Source organism: Drosophila albomicans, chromosome 2L (genome assembly GCF_009650485.2).
Source record: "Drosophila albomicans strain 15112-1751.03 chromosome 2L, ASM965048v2, whole genome shotgun sequence".
Taxonomy (NCBI): domain Eukaryota; kingdom Metazoa; phylum Arthropoda; class Insecta; order Diptera; family Drosophilidae; genus Drosophila; species Drosophila albomicans.
The window spans coordinates 10,136,930-10,157,373 of record NC_047628.2 but is presented as its reverse complement, the minus strand read 5'-3'; the positions used below and the strand labels follow the sequence as shown (position 1 = coordinate 10,157,373).

The 20,444-nt window shown below is 40.3% G+C and overlaps 1 protein-coding gene across 1 annotated transcript in view; it reads right to left on the bottom strand.

Annotated features, from left to right (window-relative positions):
• Nucleotides 1-20,444, bottom strand: part of LOC117563999 (uncharacterized) — a 40,794-nt gene that overhangs the window by 5,854 nt on the left and 14,496 nt on the right. Inside the window, 6 exon segments of the mRNA XM_052002209.1 lie at nucleotides 3,262-3,469; nucleotides 3,577-3,716; nucleotides 5,580-5,759; nucleotides 11,559-11,706; nucleotides 11,791-12,022; nucleotides 17,451-17,556. Of these exon segments, the coding sequence (XP_051858169.1) occupies nucleotides 3,262-3,469; nucleotides 3,577-3,716; nucleotides 5,580-5,759; nucleotides 11,559-11,706; nucleotides 11,791-12,022; nucleotides 17,451-17,556 (1,014 nt within the window).

Sequence of the window (20,444 nt, the reverse complement as noted above, 5' to 3'; positions counted from 1 at the left end):
TTTATTTGACTTTTAAGTTATTCATTTTTGCCACTAAGTGATTTTTTTATAAATAATCTGTGTGTAAATTACGTGCTTAGCTATGAAAGAGATGCTTAATACTGGGAATTTTTCATGTTTACTTTAAAGTTATCAACTAAATACAACTACACCCCGCTTTGGGACATTAATTGGGTAGTTTACAAAATTGGCCGTTATGCGAAAGAAATTTGAATGCCTAAAATAAAGATTTTCATCCATCGTTGCTATTTATTAAGTCTTCACATATTATATTGTGATAGATTACATTTAATGGTAAGTCAAAATATGCCATTAAATGAATTTTGTGAAATAAAGTTTGACCGTTAAGTGCATTGCAAGTATGCCGTAAAGCGAATTATGGTCATATGATAGAAATGCTTTACAAAATACAAAATTTCATTGCTCTGCTTAAATTCTTGGCTCTAGCAACATTCCTCTGTTGAATTCAGGGAATTCCGTTGGCATTGTTGTTTATTAGCTTAGATCTGTCAAGCTGAGCCTGCAGCGCCGCGCAAACACCTGCTCATCAAGCGATTCCCTTTGATCTCAAATACCGCCAGCTTATGTGAAATCTCCGTACTCTCGTCCCCCTAGTAACTACAGCATATGGTCGCTCAGTGCGGTCCAAAGTGTTGTCATTTATCTCCGCTAACATCTTGAGGGCATAACAAAACAAAAGACAACAAAAACAACAGCAGCAATAGAAGCAACAGAAGCGGGGGCAGCTTTTTGCAGGAAGCCACCCCTGAGAATGGCCCACGGGCTAGCCGAAAAATGTGCTTCCTTGAGCTGCGAGCTGTGAGCTGTAAGCTGTGAGTGGGTGACCCCGTTTCTCAGTTTTGTCGAGACAGTAAATGGCGTAATTACTGTGTGAAGTTGCCAGGCAGTGAAAGAAAGTGAGAGAGACAGAGAGAGAGAGAGAGCGAAAGAGCGAGGGAATGAGCTGCTGTTTTGAGTTATGTCGCCTTGCCTTGGACAGGACACTCTCAGGACACGCCAGGCATGCTTCTGAAGTTTTGTTGTGCTTGGCTGCCTTTTGTTTCGGCATTGCCATTGTCCTTGTTGTCGCCGTTGTTGTTCTCCCCTTGTTGTTCTTGTTGCTTCCTACTTATATATTATAAAGGCATATCTTGCATCTCTCACTGCTCTGTGTTCAGTGCTCAGTTTCTCAGCTCGCTGTGTTCTCTGTGGTCGTCATAAAACGTTTAAAATAATTAAAATATTTCGTGCCACATTTATCACACACTCTCTTCTCTTCTGTATCGTTGCCTATTGTGTTGTAGGGAACGGGTAACTTGAATAGACATAATGCCAAATATGCCGCATATCTTTTTGCATTTTTCTGTTGTTCTGGTTGTTTTTGTTTTTTTTTATTTTTTAGCTGCCCCTTTATAACTAATTCTCTCTGTGTGTACGATTGTCCCCAGGGACAATCTCGCTCTCTCATTCTTTGTTTTTTTTTTTGTGCCTTTTGTATTTTTAGAAACCTTTAAATACAACTCCATAAAACACAACAACAGCACCGCAAGCAAATCTCACAAATTGGGGTTAAATCTCTACAGTGCCTGATAAAAATATACGCACACACACTTCAGAAAAAGATGTACGTGCGTTTCTTTTGTTTATCCTTACCCTTACCCTAGATTCACGCAGCAAACTAAATAAGTAAAAATAAAAAATACCATCTAACAGCTGGTTGCCTGCCCCACTGCCCCCCGTCTGATGCCACGCCCTCCCCCTGCCCCCTGCCCTTTGGCATCGTTGTTATTGTTGTGCGTGACAAATGCTTCGTGGTATTTGTTACTCGTCATGTAATTGCTGCCTTGGCAGGCGCAGCATGTGGTGCACAATCGAGCTCTCAGTTTGAGGTTTGAGTTTGAGCTGTCGACTGTGGTTTCTCTTAGCGCTTCCAGCAACATCCTTGGCTCAGTTGTTGAAGATGACATCCGTTTAAGGATGCCAGCTACCATTATCGCACAGAAATGTGCTTTGTAACGCTGTTGATCCGCTGATGATCTTGAGTGCGGCATCTTCAGTCTTTCAGCTTAAAGTCTTCATATCGCGATGATTCTTCAAAATGTGTTTTAAGCGGAATTTCATGTATTGTTTGTCCCCTTGTATTCTTTGAACTTTATTCCCTAGTGCATTGTAAAATTCTTTTCGGGGTAGTTGTATTATAACATACACGTATTGAAAAATATATTTCTTTATTCGCTAGCAAGCTTTTCTTCCTGTCTTTTCATTTCAACTGCCATAATTATTTGACTATGAAATCTCAGTTTGGTATGGATTTATAACCGACTTCCTGCATAAATCCATTAAGCCTATAATGTTGGCCCCTCGCTGCCTCTGCCTCTGGCACTGCCTGCCATCTGTATATCGATGAAAATCCCCTATTCATGCGGCACGCTCTATTTGACTCATCAATCAAATTGCAGTTGGCAGACTGGCAGTTTTATCCCCTAGTCATTTTCACACCTACCGCACATGGATTTTCCTATTTCGGCCAGTCAGGCAAAACGACAGAGAGAGATTCCGAACTAGAGCCACACAACCCCCAATGAATACAAATGATCTTTGGTTCAGTGACCGACCCAATCGATCCTCCGATGTTAACAGCATTGTACCCTAGACATCATCCCCTAGTCGAGAATCAATGTGCCATGAAAATATTGTCTAAATATGTCGCACATGAATGGAGGGGAGCATCAACTCCTAAATCTTTGCACTTGGTACAATTTAATCAGGACTGCGACACGCTTGGCATTCAAACGGAAATGCAATGCATACCAGAGCAATGTTGGAGGACGCTCTTCGGGGGGTGGAGGTTGCAACTACCCCTAAACTGTAGATGCTTGTTTACTTTTGCATGTTTGGGCCTGGGCATTTTATATTGACTTTAAATCTCCCCGCCCAGCCCAAAAGCGAACCCATTCACCCAGCACACGACACGGACACGAGTTGCCTACAATGCAAAAATAAAAAAAAAACAGATAGAAAAGAAAAGAAGAGAGATTTTTCCTCTCGGACCGGTTATCTCGCCTGTCTAGTTCTGCATTCTGTCTCTCTATCTATTCGCTGCATTGTTGTTGCCCAAATGTTGGAAAAATGTGTTCGAGTATTGCTTTCCCTGTTTTCCTTATATTTTTTTTTACCCCCTGTCGCACACTTGAAAGTGAAATCAAGCTGAAAAATGCATTTGCAGACACATCTGCAGTTTACTGCTTGCAATTTACTTACCAGATATAAAACTGATCTCGGATAACATAATCCATTTGACAGCAAAGTACAAATTGATTTTCAGATATTTGCCCACGCGATGATGCAGCTTAATGGTCACATCGCGAGCATGATCCATTATCGTATCGGGCATATAGGAAAACTGAACGGGTTCGCCGGAAAAGTAACGTCCACCGATGCTAAAGAAGACCTTCGCATGCACGAAGACCTAAAATAAAAGGGAAAGAAGAGTTGGGAGGGTTAATATGGTTTTAAATATACCCCAGATGTAAAGTAAATTATAATCCTCGCGAGATTCTCGCATAAATCACTCACCTGCACATCCTTGGTGTACATGTTGTTCGTATGCAAAACGATGGCACTGAAATTGCGAACCGTATCAAATTCGAACACAATTTCAACGGGTTTGCCCAACAGACCGGGCGTATCATTTCTCCAGCCAATCCATTCGTAACCTGCAATACATAAAAAAGAAAAAAAACAGAACAAATAAAAGAACCATCCATATGAAATGAAATGAAATGTAGCGCTATTTGGTTTGGAAGTTTCCCCAAAATAAAAAAAAGGAAAATAACAAAATGAGCGAAAGAGAAGTAGGAAATCAATAGACCAACCCAACGGCCGCCACATATGCAGAAGAGAAGAGTGGCATGTAAAGCTATTTAAGCCCCCCAAGTCAATGGCACTTTGGGGTGAAGTTTCATAGACCCAAAACAAACAAATGTTCACGAACGAACAACCAACAACGAACAACGAACCACCCTCCGGTGCTGCTCATAACTAGAAATTATGGCCAAAGCGACATTTAAGCCATTTCTTTCCACTGTTTTTGTTTGCATGGCCCTAATTTGCTTTCACAAAAGGTGGCGGGGAGGGCGGCGCATAAAACAAGGAGGAAGGCATTTAAGCTAGGCTGCACAAGTCATGCAATATTAACTGTGCTTCTAAATAGAAATGGAAATAGAAATGTTTAGCTCTAACCAGATATTATTACAGTTGCAAGTTAAGATGTGTAGCCACCAAAATTTTGGGGCAAAGTTGAAATCAATAGCGAAAATCGATTGCTTTTGCTTTATGCAATGCAAATAAGCCAGAATGCCAAAAAACGTAATAAACATAAAGGAGATGGCTATTCAATTGTCTGGGGGGTAATTTCGGGGCGGGGGGCGGCAGACAAACTTTGCTGCAATGCGATTGCTTTTTATGTGTCTGTCTCTCGATAAGGACCTCGACGACGACTGCATGTCTAATTGTCTAAGGGAACTTTTCTACTTAAATTCGCAGAGCGCAAACTTTTCAATAATTTCGATTATTGGCCATTTGCCAAAAGCGAGAAATAGCTAGAAAAAAAAAGAAACGCAGCCAGCCAGGGAAAAATAAGCTTAAACTTGTGAGCATCGACAAAGTTTTTGGAGCCCAGGCGCAGTTCGCAGTTCGGAAATGAATGCCAGTGTTGCCATAAATTATCAAATATGCATAATGTTTACATTTTTACAGCAGCAGCAGCAGCAGCAGAGAGCGCATAGTTTGCTGGAGCTTGGCTTTTGTATCCGGCCAAGTTTACTGCGACGCCAGCAAATAGTCCAAAGTTATTATTTATTTTGTTTATTGTGTTGTGAGGCAAATTATTTGCTAGCCAAAAACTTTTGCCTCTGCTGCCCTTTGCCTCAATGTTCAATGAAGTTGGGCATCGCCTTATGCTTTTTCTGTCGGTGAACTTTTGTAATTATTTGATGTTAATCAGTTTTTTCGATTGCCATAAATCTTTTGCGGGGCACTTTTCGCCAGTTCTCTCTCTGGCTGTTCTCGCTTTTTGCATTCGAACCAAACCCAAAATAAATGGCGAAAGTTTATATTGAGCGGAGGGGTTTTTTTCCTCGAGTGTTTTGCTCTAATGAGCGAGGTAGTCATAAGTGAAATGTACACCGCATTTGCATTCATTTGTTTATGTTTATCGAAGGCTAATTCAAGGTAAGAGTTTCAGCTTGGAAATAGGATTAGTCACCCAGAGAGAAAAGGAATAATTTTGTTTAAACATCCTTTAATATCCCTAATATACACTATAGCAATAACCCGATTATGAATTAGGAAATAATATAAGTTGCTTAAAACACCCATTTTCTCCTACATTGTTGAATTGAAACATTAAAATATGTCATAAGAGTAATGCAATTTAAATTTCAAAAATAGTATGAACTAAAGTTTCCCATCTGTATTATTGTATTTCAAAGCGACAATTGCAATAAATAATGAAATAAATATCTTAAGTCCATCCTAGCATAGAAATCGTGATTTTATTCATCGCTACGTGCACTTACCTTTGCCAAAGCCATGAATATCGGTGCGGAAATTGTCCTTGCCCTTCTGGCCATCCACCAATTGACCCAATCCATCCACGTAGCGGTCACCCTGCTCATTGCCATCGTAGGTCTTGTCCGATAAATCGACTTCCATGCCGCGCTGCACTCCCTTCGGTATGCTGTAGGAAACGATGCCTTCTGCAAATAACAAAATGAATATCACAATTTTAAATAGAGCGACAGAATTCAAGGAATACAACAACTGAGTGAACAACTGAGAACTAAACTCGAGAGTAACATGAGCCACACACACACACACACACTCATTCATCACTTCCGTCTTTTTCCCTGCTTTGTCCCTGGTTCACATCCCTTCACGTCATGTCACGTTTCGTGTCACGTGACGCAGACAAACGAGTGACAAAGCGAGTCTCGCATTTGAGTTGGTATTTGTTTTAGGTTTTTAAACTGCGGTAAATTTAAAGTTTTCCCTCCTCTTCCCAACTAACTGTGCTAAGTCGGCCGCAAGTTTTGGGCGTAAGAGGGCGGGCGAGGAGTAGAAGGGGAAGCGGTGTTCGGATATTGAGTTACTTGAAACATAATTTCGTTTTGCGGCCACTTTTGTCTTTTGTCTGCCATTTGGTTTCTGTGGTTATTTTTAGCAAAGTGTCTGCTTGGTGGGCTTCGAGAGGAGTTTCGGGGATTTGAGGTTGTTTTTGGGGGAAACTGCTGTAGTTTTTCAATGTCAAAGTCACAGAGTGTGCACACAAAACTGAGTCATGCTTTTGCGGTCTGAGTTTACAAAGTGTTTTGATGTTCCTCCTCTACTATATACAAACTCGATTCGCATATGGTAAAGTTTCGCTGGATTCAAGTTGAAGGATACTTTATATGCTGCAGTTCGGTGCTTTGGCCAAGCGAAATACAAACAAACAAACACCTGACACTAATTACCAAAACTAAGTGCGTCCACCTATAAAACAATTACATTTAGATCGAAAAACAACAACAGCAAACTGTTAGGGTTGCCAGGATACTTGAAATAATTACATACTGTGCTCAAACAAGCAGTTGTCGCTTTTGTGGCGGGAGTAGAAACTAATTTACTGCTATTTCTATTTACACAATTCGGGCACGTGGTAAACATGAAACACGAAACACGAAACATGGGAGCATAGCAACATTGATACCATTGACAGCAGAGCACAGGACAGGACAGGACAAACAGTCAAAAGAAATTTCCAATAATTACCAAAAATCACATAATTACACATAATTAAGGTGCAACCCACGCGCCACACGCAGTGGCATAGATAATTACCATACAAGCATTTCCTATGCTTCAATACGTTATATTCGAATACACAAATGTATCAATCACCTCAATCAGTCAATCAATGGGCGGCACTTTTATTATTATTATTTTATTTTTGACAGTTTACTAGCATTCTAATGATTATTTAATTTATTTATAATACCTGGTTAGCTGAGCTCCAGTTTTTGTTAAACAATAAAATAAATGTATTAATCGACATCAATCAGTCAATCACTTGAAAAAAATACCAGTTTACTTTTGTCAATTTTCTAGCAGTCTAATTATAATTTATGTTATAGTCAAACTCAACTAAGTAATACTTAAATATTATAATACACACGTGCATCAATCAACGTCAATCAATAAATCTTGAAGGAAAGTTTATTTCTGCATTAATTATTGTTAAATTTAATTACAATAATGGTTAAATATATAACACTTCAATCCATCAATCATTGACATTTCTTTATTTACAAGATTATTTTTTTCAGATTTCTAACAGGTTACTTATTTTTATGTAATGTTCAGCGGAAGTATGCGTTATTTTATACTACAGACATGTATCAATCAACCTCAATCAGTAAATCAGTAGACAATAATTTTGTCACCAAAAATTACTTTTACTTGATTAGTCTAATAATATATCATATTATATTTATTTATAACACAATGCTCGGAGGAAGTACATATTTTGTTACATGTATCAATCTGTCTCAATAAGTCAATCAATGGAAAGCTTATGGCAGTCTCATATTTAATTTATTTATAGCTATGGTCAAATATCAATCAGTCAATCAATGGACAACACTCTTATTAAAACAAGTTTATTTTTGCCAGCTTTCTAGTAGTCTAATTACATTTTAATTTATTTATAATGTGTGCACACACTCCCTACAAAAAAATATAAAAGGCAGACACTTAATTACTGAAATTAGGGCAAAGTCCTTGTCTCGGACACTTAAACAGCGAACATCAAGTCCAGAGATAAGCCCTCAATGTGCCACTACACGATATATACACGATGAGTGTGTATGTAAGTATATGGACAGTATAAATGGAATATGGGATATTTAATTAACTGCAAAGACATTTAAGGCAGCGCGTTTTACAATTGCGTTGCGACATCTTTCACGCAATGAAGGTAATGGCATCAAAAGGGGGGACACATCAGACATCAGACAACTGAGGACGACTTCCACTTAAGCCTTGTTATTCGCGTGCTCACATGCGATTTTTATTTGCGTGTCGAGCGTAAGAGACAAAATGGAAACTGCCAAAAAAAAAAAAAAACAACCAAGAAAAAAGAGCAAAACAAAGTCCTCGAAATGCGTGCAGCTGACTCAAAAACGAGGAAGAAACAAGCTCACAACTACATATGAGCAGAACATACATTCTATATAGTCTGTGGATACGTTTGGGGGCCGAGACAGAATCGGGCAGTGAGCAGTTACAATATATAAAATGTAATTTGCTTCCTTTATTTTTCTGCTTTCTTTATGGTTTTTTTTTTTTTTTTTTGTGGCCTCTTGGTCACGCGACCATTGACAGAAGAAGGGGAAGGGGAGACGCCAACGTAGTCTGCAAACTTTTGCTGATGAGTCAAATTGAGCAGCAGTTGAATGCATAAATAGATACTTAGACTTTAGGGTAAACTACATAGTTAGTTGTGAGTTATTACGTTCCGTGCAATTTCACCACATTTTCCACATCGATTTGGGGCGCACACCAAATAGAAATCAGACGGAAATAAAAGAACGAAGTTTAGAAATCAAACAGTGGCAGGAATGAGTTTGTGTGATTGAAGGCTGAATTCCAAAATCACATCAAACCATGAAGTTACCAAATAAGCGCAACAAAGGTGTGACAAGTGCTAATTCAAGTCAACATCGTGTGGGTGTTAAAAGCACACACACAATGGCCATGAAAAGCAGCCCACAGATCGATATTTAGTTAGAAGCGAACAATACTTTTCATTATAGTAGCATTTAATTTGATTTAAGCTGCAGTTTAAGCTAAGACACCTACTCAAACCCAGTCAAAACTTTAAATTTTCCACAATAATGGTAATATCTCAGCCTAAACACCCATAAATTATGCAGAGCAGTCATAAATCCAGAGCTTAACGCTAATCAGTTGTTGCATTTATAAAATGCACTTTAGCATATGCTTCCCAAGTTGAATCTGATGTCGCTAAAAATTCCAATTCCAATCCCAATTCCTATTCCAAGGGCTAAGCTGTTCGTTAAATCGAAACAAATTTGTGTTTAGCTCGGCTGTGTGTGGAAATCAGAGTGTGTCACTTGCCTCAAGATAATCTGCAGCCATGACATGACGTGACCAAAGAGTCTCTCCTCTCGCCCCAACCACAATTTATTCCTCTCTCGATTTAAGCCCTATTTGTTTATGATTGCGACTTCGACGACGGCGGCGGCGCTTCCAGAGCCAAAAGCGAACCCAAAACTGGGTGCGGTCTTTCGGTTTAGTTCCATGTAGGTGTGTCTATTGATTTGCATTTAAATGCGGGGAATCAAATGTCAAATGTCGACTCTTTGCTATGCTCTTTGACCAGTGGCTCAAATTTATGGCCACAATTTATAAACAATTATGAGTTCGGTCTCAAATTTTCCGACTGCGCATCGATGAGATTAATGTGCGGCATTAAATCGAATCCAAGTCATCAACTTGACTTCGACTCTACTATATTGATTTCTTTCGGACAGTCCTCTGTCTGTCTGGCACTTGTCTAGACCTCAGACCCATGCCATGGCATCTTATCTCTCGCTTAATTTGCATATGAAATGCGCTGTTCGTACATCTAAATTCCCCATGACATGGCGCCCCCATCACCACATTTGGTCAGTTTGCATGTCTAAACCGTCAACTACCCCCCAACATGGGGCGTGTACATAGTTTGTGGGTCCCAGACCTAGTTCCAGAATTCTATCGCACAAATGGCGCCAGTTATCGGGCCTCCCCGCAATATAACCCAACCACACATCCACATTGCGTTAATTTACGGAATAATTTCCACTTCCGCGCCTCGTTCGCTCCCAGTGGGATCCACGAAACCTACGAAAAACGGGGGGAGTTACTATGTCTGGGAATTGTTCTGGGGTCTCTCTGGTCAAACAAATTGTCATTAGGCGTGCTGCGTTCGTGTTGTTGTTGTTGCTGTTATCGCTGCTACCTGCAAATTATAGAAAAATTTGTTTGGCCAGACTAAGTTGTAGTTGTAGTTGTACTTAGTAGTTGTTGTTGCTGTTGTTACTTGACAATTGCGTGCAAACAGCGTCAGACGACAACGTGGAGGTTGTTTGCCGTTTTGCCTTGTCGTTCGTCTGCATAGTTTCTCAGGCAGTCTGGATTTCGATTTGGTTTCCTTCTGGCATACGTGTATACGTGTGTCTGCACGCGATATAATATGAGTATATAACATTTTACTTGGTTTTTCTGCTTTTATTTCAAGTACATTTCGCATGTTGCAACCGAAGAACGACAACTCCAGCTACAACTGTGACTGCGACTGCGACTGCCACTACAACAAGTCAAGCGTTGCGTGGCCAAATGTTTAGTCGGACAGGGTGAGGGGGAGGGGAAAAAGGTCGCTAAACATAGGCGCAGTCGCGTTGTTGCCATGATTGGATTATGCGGTTTGACTAATACGCTGCCCATAACGTCATGTTATTTTCAGCTGAACAACTGCGACAAGCTTGCATGCCAAGAGAATCAAATGATTGGCGAGAAAATTGCACAAGTTCACAGGAATTATTGAATAATACACTTGCGGTAAAATTCTAAAGGGGCCTAAATTTTAACTACTTTATTTAGTCGGCATTAAACTAATATATGAAGTAGTTTCCTTAATTTTATTAAGTTGAAGTCTAAAAATCTTACTTAACGACCAACAATTAAAACAATAAAATGACATTAAGCTGATCAATTTTTTTTAACCAGTTGAATAAGTTATTTTTAAGTGAGAAAGAGAAATCTCACTTACCGGCCTCAACTGGTACTTAACTAAATCACAGGACCCAAAAAGAAGAAAGGATAATGTACATATTTTTTCTTAATTTGTATTGCTTTAATTTTGAGTGGCCGTTAAGTGAGCAAACTATGCCCGTAATTTAAACTGGCTACTTAACACAGTGCATGAATTAAATGCAAGCCAAATAAAGCTTGCTTTATGCTTCCTATTGAGGAAATACCATACAATTAACTCATACTTAGTAGCCGAGCTACTTTAGTTACTAACTTAACTCAAGAGCATTCTGCAGCCATCTTGAGTTAGCCTTAAGCTATGCTAATGCATAGCGCTAAGGTTTATGGCACTTCAAGGCACGTCTGTCCACTAACTAGACACTTAAGCCGCTTTGGCTTGTCTAATAGATACACCGACCACAGAGCAGCCAAAGACTGCAGTCTCAGTCTTAGTCTCAGAGTCAGTTCCAGGTCCAGGGCACTTCTTTGTGGTCGGTGGCCGGTGGTCGGTGCTTTTGGCCCCTTGCGACTCGATGATAAATTAACGCTGACACTAAAACTCTGTTAGCCTTTCCGCGCTATCATTGCTCATGTCTAGTTTTTATCGCACTCGTTTAAATTCGCCCGCAGACAGACCGATGTATGGACGGAGGGACAGACTGAGATTAGGATGAAGATGGTGAGATGGATGGAGGAGCACTTACCTTCCCAGGGGCAACCGACGATCTCGGCACGCAGGCAGATGGTGCGATCGTATTGACCATACGGATATATGCGTATCTTTGAGGCAAATATAATCGGTTGCAATGCGTTCTCCACCTCGCTGTAAGTGTTGATGTTGCCGGGCAGAATCTGTGTATGGATTAAACAAGTTGCGAATCAAGTGTTGTAGTCGAGAGCTGCTTTTTTTTGCTTTTCTTCGCATTAATTGCTTACCTCTTTGCCTTGTGTGTTCTTCCAGCGTTGCCATTTGTCAAAGCCCGGTCGCCAATACTCAAGCACATAGGCCTCGGTGTACTCTTGACCCTGACCCTTGCCGAAGCGACCCTGTGTCCGTATGGCGGTTATCACATGCGTCTGCAGTAAATCCACTTGCAGATACTCCTTGAGCGCATTCGATACCATATGCTTGGGGCACCAGGCACCGCCATTATTATCGGTTTTCAGTCTGCAACAGAACAGAAAGGAAGAGTTGAGTGTGTGTGATATAGAAAGATGCAACGACAACTTTATTAATTAGCCACCGTTTGCGAGGTAGCTCGAGGAGATTCGCCAGAAATTTTTATAAATTAATTGACATTAAGCGTTCGGCACCACACGACGTCTACAGCCTCCAACTCAGCTGCAGCCACAACTTGAGCCTCCGGTTGAAGTCAGTGGCAGCTTCAGAGCTGTGTGGAGCATCAGCTACAGGCTTAGCTACCGCCAAAGCCACTGACATTTGTGGCCCCAAGTGTAGAAGGGGGGAAGCTGAAGCCGAAGCCGAAGCTGTTGCCGTAGCCTGCAGCTTGGAGCCTGCTCTTTCTGTCTGTCTGTCTGTCGGTCTGGCAGCTCGTCTCGTTCGTTAAGCTGTTGCGGTTTTAGACACAGCAGGATGTTGTCTATGTAATTAAGGATTAATTTAAGTTAGACACACTGGACGCCAGGATGCGTGCGTGTCTGTATGTGTGTGTGTGTTTGTATCCTTCCCCTCCTTGGACTGCTTTAATCAATTCCTGCTTGGCAGGCCTCCTTTGCTGGTATTGATATGTTAACCACTACAAATACGTTTTTCGGTTTATATTTCAATTAAGTTTTACATGCTTGATTGCATTTTGGGGCCTTAATATTTGCCCATTATTCATCGGCTGTGACTAGGCCTAGAAACCATTCTCCTTTGGCCACATCTTGACTTGGCCAGTTTTCTGCTGCTGCCTCGTCGCAAATTGCTTCATTTTGTTGCCAGCAGCAGCAGCAGCAGCTGTCTGGTTTTTTTTTTTTTTTTCTCCCCCTTCTCAGTTGGTTGCCCCAGGTGCTTGGGCTGTGCCAGCAGGTTATTGAATTTGATTGCAATATTTATTTAGTGGCCGACATGCGTTTAATGCATTTTTGCAATTTGTTATTGAGTTTTATGCGCATGGCGTGTGCACCGAGTGCAATTAGCAATGTCTTCCGCTTCAATTGCGTTATTTTTAAATATTCATTTTATATCAACGTGAGGTCCTACAAAGTGCTTGTCAAATCACCTGAATTATGATAGGGATGCAGGAATTATTTCATGATTATCTATTTTATTTTGTCACTTGCTATGGATTGTGACCCATTTGATCACCTATTTATAGGTATGCAAATACGCATATAGGATAAAATGAATATTTTATGCAACCACAGGATGCTATTATTTAAAAACTCTAAATTAATTATTATATTAATCTTTTAATAAATTAATAATCGAAAATAAAGAACTCAAATTGTATTGAATAAATCTTATGTGAGCAACATATTTATGAAGGAATATGAATCATTCATTTTCAAATAAATATGTTTACATAGCCACAAAATTAGCAACAACATTAAAATTCTATTCACTAAATCTATTCATCAGCAACCAAACAAATATTCATTGCAAAATATGTTTGTATAAACACGTAAATTGCTTTTCAGCTTAAATCATTTGGCTCAATTACAGTTAAAGAAAACATTAGAAAGTCTATTGAACGCCTTTAAGAATTGAAATTTATGCATTTCAAATTGTTTTTTATTGCCTCACTTCGTTTTGAAGACACCTTCTTTAACTATTCTGACCGCAAGCTATGTGGTCCAGTAGGGCGACGCGCACTTTCGAGGCGAACATAATAATCATTACCAACTGCAATTACTTTCAAGTGCATAGATCAAAGTTGCTTTATTAAAATAAAAACGAGGGACGCAAAGACAGAGAGAGAAAGAGAGGACGTGAGAGTCACAGACAAGTTCCCACAGGCTGGCAAAAAAGGTCAATTTAATCATCATAAAATTGCTTAGATTTCTTTTCTCTCCATTTTGCTCTGAGTATCTTTTCTGTTTCTTGGCCTCGTCGGCGTCTTCGTCGTTGCCTTACGACTTGGTCTTGGTTGCTGGGCAGTAGCCCAGTTGGAAGTGCTCCAAAAGCAAATAACCCAAAGGCAAGGCGTAGCAGGCAACAGAGCAGAGCAATGAGTGAGTGAAAAAAATCAGGAGAGATGTAAGAGAGACTGAGAAAAACGTATAAACATCATTTAAAATGCTAATATCCGCAGTTATGTGCATTTCAACTTGACTTTAATTATTGTTATTGCCAAAGTTAACAATCTGCGCCATCGTCGGCTGCTCATTTCAGCTCCACTCTGATGAACTGGCTAACTGCCATGCTGCCGGGCACTCGACTCCAACTCCAACTTGGACTTCGGTTGAGACTGGCTTTGGTTTCTAATCAAGCGCCGCCTGCTTCATGCTTAGCGTATTTTTCTGCATCGCCTTTTTTCTTGTTGCCTCCCAATTGGTTGTTTTTTTCTCCGCTGTTTTTAATATGTAAGAGGTTGTAAATTTAATGGCCTGACGGCCGTTTGCTGCTGCCTGCGAACTGCGATGCTGGGCGAGGTAATGAAAATCAAACAGCGCCAACTGTCATTAAACTAATCTTTGTAATTCAATAGCTGCAGCAGACATCAACATCACAACATCAACGTCAACATCAACATCGACATCATCAGCGTCAGCGTCAACGTTCCATGATCGCATCCTGAGGGCTGAGACACCCCCAAAGGGCCAGAGTCTCAGTCTTTTGGTCGGTAAGCAAATGCGCGTGATTTGTTTTAAGTGCATGTTTTGTGTAATGAATTACTTAAAGTTCGAGTTTCGAGAGTTTTTGGCGTCTAGTTAGCTGCCTGGTTAGCTGAGAGTTGAGTGCCGAGCACGGCAGCCACAAATTATAATGCTGCCTGCACTTTTGAACTTTGCTGCAGCTTGATTGGACTTGGTCGATGCGGAAGCAGGAGAAGAAGAAAAATAAGAGAGACAAAAGAAAGTTCCATCAAGTTTTCGTGTGCTCTGTGTGTGGCAGTCAGTGGGTTAAGTCAACATCATGAAGTTTGGCAGTTTTTGGTAAAGGTGAAAGGCTTTCGGTTTAAGTGCTCAGCACTGTTTGGCAAATTAAAGGAACTCTTTTCAGCGTTCCAAGTTGTAAACGTCAATGCAACAAGCAAGCAGATTAATATACAATCAAGCATGGAAATGTCTCCCACACTTAACTTTAACTGAACGCATTAAAGACACCTTTTTGGTGTAGCAAAGTGTGTTGTAATAATAAACATATTGACCACTAATCCATTTCATTTGCCATTAAGTTTTCAGTCACTTAGCAGCTCTCTTAGCGTACGCTCCGCACTAATCGCAAATCACCACATCGCCTGTCAATCGAAAGCACTTTGCGCAACAAAACGACAACCCCACAGCAGACAGTCGACAGTTGGCAGTCGGCAGTTGGAGAGGCCAACCACAAGAAGGAGGTAGATACTGCTTCTATATAGTATACCAGCAGAAATCGACAATCGCCCATCGACAGACACGACCTTTCAGGTGAGTCAGCCAAAGAGTCAAAGCGACTAACAACAGCCCGCAGCAGTCAAAGAAACAAAAAACAACATATCAAATGCCCCCAATCCAAACCCAAGTCCAATTCCGAATGAAGTACCCCCAGTCTTTTAGTCTTTGTCTTTAGCACAAAACAAAAAAAAAAAAAAAAAATTCCGCTTAATCTGAAGAAGAGAAAAAAGCTGTTCGTATATATATATATTTTGTTTTGTTTATCTCAACGTGCTCATCACGCATCGTTTTGTGGTTTTACTTTAGTGCCGCCATAAAGGGTTAATGTTAATGATGCCTTTGTGGTGTGTCTCACTGTCCCAGTCTTCTCTCCTCTGCTTTGGGGCTGCTGTAGATGCTGCTGATGCCAGTCAGCCCTGCACTTGAGTGTTTTTTAAGTGCATGTCTATAAACGCAGACAGACAGCAAATTATTACAGAATACTGAATACTGAATACAAAAGCGAGAAGAGATTCTCTCTGTGGCTTCGATGTTTGCATTGATTTTCGCCGTAACTCACGTGGTAATTGACATGTTTATGGTTTGAATGAGTGCTTTACTTTATTGTGTGCTTTGCTTTGCCAGCAGCAGTCGCCACTCGTGAGTATTTAGTTAACTTCAGTTCTGTGTTATTCTATACTAATTATACAGCAATCTAATAGAGTCTGATGGTGTCATCAATCACGTTTCATGAGCCAATTGCAAAACTTCCGCCCCAAAATCTCTTTGACCCGCATTTCCTCACACTTTCCTCCGCGCCATAAAAACTTCAATTCAAACGAAATACAAAATGCGTCAATAAAAAAAGTAAACAAAATAAAACTTAAACCAAAAACTAAAACTAAACTTGTCTAGCCAACAAAATGCACTCCAACCGCTGCTGCCCTTTGGTTGAACCGCCTGGCGAACCGGTTTAGTCGCTCTCTGCATTGAAATTGCATTTAATTAGTGGGGTGGGGAGGGACTGAGATGAGATGGAAAAAAAAGGGCTGCCGACTTTAGATATCGCTGTCAGAGCCATTAAACGGTTGCCCGAGCAAAGCCTCTTGCATATTCATGAACAAGATTCAGATACCGCTCGAGATTCAGATTCAGATTTCCCCTAAGAGAGTCTCGTATCTTTGAAAGGGCAGCAAACAGACTATTTTCAACGCTTCCCAACACTGATATGCAAAAAAGTTTTTCCCCCCATTAAGTTTTTGTTTCTGATTTTGGTATTTTGATGGGGCAACTGTTTGTGTCATAACATCAAACTTCTTTTCTCTTCTTTTGCTTCTTGTTTCGTTCGATTGTTTTTGTTTGTTGTTTGTTTTAGTTTTCCAATCGGTGGCTAAGATTTCGATTTTATAGACTTCGTCTTATCGCTCTAATGAAGTTGTCTATAAAATTAGCAATTAAACGAACACGCACTGCGACTTTAATGATAAGCCATCGGACCGGGGGCAACTATGGGTTAAGTGGTTGGGCTTTAGATTAAGCTGCAAACTCAAAAGCCAAAGTGGGCAGTAAAAGCTCCAGATAAGACTCGACTTCAAAGTTGCCTCCTGACCTGAGTTTCCTGCCGTTTTGAATTCCACAATTTACATTCAATTCACTCGAAATAAGTTGCAGCTGCAGACTGAATAAAATTGCAATTTCTTTCGAAAAGAAATACAAATTATGCTATATGACAATTGAGAAACTCAAGTTATTTGCAGGTATAGATTATTTAGAAATGTAATTCCTTTTAGGCATTTTAGAAGAAAAACAAAGAATGCAAATTGCATGATAATCCTCTTGGAGAATTAAACAATTTCAACATATTTTTATTTAATTATGCATGACATTTATAACGAACTGAACAAAGTTCTTGTTGTCAGTTAAACATTAAAAAATTTATTTTCAAAAATATTATAATTCTTTTATACTCTAAGAAGTATTTCAAATGCATATGATTTGCTACACAAATTGGACATTATTGTGCAATTTCTTTTGGGTTTTTATATCAAAAACTGTTTAGAAACTCTTGAACTCACCTTGCATGTTGTGGCCCAACAAATCCCGTGTCATGGGCTGAGCTTGCTGTGATTTGAGCATCTGTAATTGCGCCCGATTCCATGCCCAGTGGCACATTGCACGTAGCTGCAAATAGATCAAAATCAAAAGAGATTAATATGTATATTTATTTGGCATTTGAAGAGGGCGCAAGGCACAAAGTAAATTAAAAATTTCAAAAACGAAAAACGTTAATTAATGATGGATGTGCTCTTTGTGCAACAACATCTCTCTCTCTCTCTCTTTCGCTCGCTCAAAGTAAATTTAGAATCCCCCTGGATGCTGCTGTCGCTAGTGCAACGCCCATCAAATCTATCAAAATAAGTCAAGCGTCAGTTTGACTTTTTTGACATTTGAAATGTGGGCAGGCAGCAAAGCCCTCCCCGGGGAGGCAGGGGGTGATGCTCGAGGAAGGTGAATGGGCGTGTCTTTAGGCCTATCACTTTCTCAGGGATCTCAGAGACGACGAGTAAAATAAGGCAAACACTTAATCATTGGCAAAGTCAAGCCAAACCGGGCAGAACGTCAACTACTTTACTTAATTTATTGCCAACCGATTGCATATCCAGATGGGAGTACAACTTCGCCAGCCTTTGATATGAGTTGCAGTTGCGAACTTGGAGCACAAGTTGGAGTAGAAGTTGGAGCCCCCGCCTCGACTGTCTATCAGGACTGTCTGACTGCCTGCTGACATTTTCGCCAGAATCAACACTGATTTGACATGACTTTTGTTGCGCACAGGCACAGCATGGACCAGCTTCCAGTTGCCAGTTGCACGTTGCAAGTTGCCAATTGCCAGACGCAGAGAGTGAGAAGAGATTTGCTGCAGTTTTGTTCCTGCCTTAGGTGCGTGCATTCGTTTAGAAGTTTATAAATAAAGATACACACACACACACAGAGTGAACCTGGACGCAGCTCTTTGCATTCGCACTTGATTGGATTTGATAGCTAGCAATGCTAATGTGAACTGAAGTTGTTCTGCGACTCGAACTGAGGTTGGGCTAGAGACCCAACCTAGGGACCAGGCCCAGGCCCAGGCCCAGGCCCAGGGTCAGAAGCTGGTTGCCATCGTCTGACTTTGGCTGCATATTGCAAGTGCATTCATTTGGAAAATTGTTGCATGTTTTCCTAACTCAACTCACTCGATGTGTCTGGCACAACAGCAACAACAGCAACAACAACAACTAGAACAACAACAAGTGAGGCACTTCCTCTGCTTATTTGCTTATATGTATGTATGCCATTTTAGGCTGTGGCTGGAGGTGGAGCAGAGAATGCAAATATTGCAGTCAGAGTTTCAGTGTATCGACTGTGCAAGAAGAACTTTGCCGATGAACATGTTTATAAATTCGTATTTATGTATTTGGTTTGCTTGATTAACTATAAATATTATGGCTTAGATTTGATTTGTGGCAGACAAAGGAAAATACAAAACTCAGCGAAGAGATGACAGAGGGGAGAGAAACACTATGACAGCCGCCTGAAAGTTGCAGAAAAACTTGTGGTTGCGTCGGAGAAAATTGTATAAATAAGAGAAGCTGAGAAGCTGCAAACGAACTTCTTGGCTGCGCAAAACTTTTGCCATGCAAATTGTAATTTTTCATCATGCCAACAACAACAAAAACAACAGCAATAGTTCTTCTCAGTTTTTGCCGCTTTCCGCTCCGTCAGCCAGCGAGAACTAAACGCATTTCGAACTATGCAAATCAATTTTTGTTAAATATGAAATTAAGTTTTTGTCGTTTCTGTGAAATAAATGTTATAGATATTTCATTTATTTGCAAAATAAAATAAATCATATAAAATATTCCTTTTTAAAACAAAATAAATCGTCTTAAAACGAACCGCACAACCTTCTAACCCATTTTCTTTGTTCAACCGAAAAATCAATAGCAGCATTAACAAATCAATTTTCCACAAATGTTTTGTTTGTTCTTCGCTTTTCATATGCTTTATAAATACAATATTTGTGTGCTATTTTCCTCTCCATGTATGTTTTTTTTTTTTCTTGTTTCTTTTGAAAGTCTTCTCATGCCGCTTGCTGCTTTCTGCTTTTGTGCCGTCCATCAGGTCGGACGACAGAGAGTGTCCCCAACGGTCTGTCCTCATATCAACATAGAAATTTATGAGCCGCTGACATGCCAGAGCCATTCAAAAGTGGCCATAATCCTAAGCCAGTGCTGGCTACTGCTTGGCTGCCATGACTACACTTCAGTATGGCTTCATTAAAGCCACGTTCCAACGTCTCCACCAAACTATGGAAAATTTCTGCACAAAAGTTTAGAGACAGCATAAAAATGCCCATATGCCAATTAATGAGCTGCTGCTGATGCTGCTGCTGCTCGACCAGAGGAAAGTCACCGTCCAAAATGGAACTGAGCCACCCATGTCCAAGCGAGCTCATCGCTGCGGAATGGACCGGAGTGGAGTAGACGCCCCATGGCGACCATGGGCCACAGAGATGCCACCAACTGTGCTGGCTGTCGCTGCTCGCAGAATGATGGGACACATAAAAATGTGCTTTCAATGTCAATTAAAATAAATTTTCCTCACTGAAAGTTGCCCGCAAGTTCGATATGCCACTTGAATCAAAATGAAAATAAACATGTTGCATGCCTTCTTACTTCGTTTGCCGTCTTCGTTTTCTGTTCGTTTTTGCTTTCCAAGTTAAGACACTTTTCGACTTTAATGATGAGACTCTCTGGCAAATTGATGAATGTGCGCACCTTTTGACTTGCCGGCCAAAAGTTCATTTATTTTATTTGTGAGATAAACGAGAAATGAATGCTGCTACACTGAGCAAAAAGAATGTAGGTAGTTGAAGTTTGATTTATTTTAAAAATATTTTAAATGTTATTCCCTTGGCACATATTTAGATAACCTTTAATTTCGCGATCTCAATTCCTAATAAAGTATTTTTTCTTACAGTGTATGAGACTACTATCTATGATAAGAGCTGAAGAGCTGCCATTCTG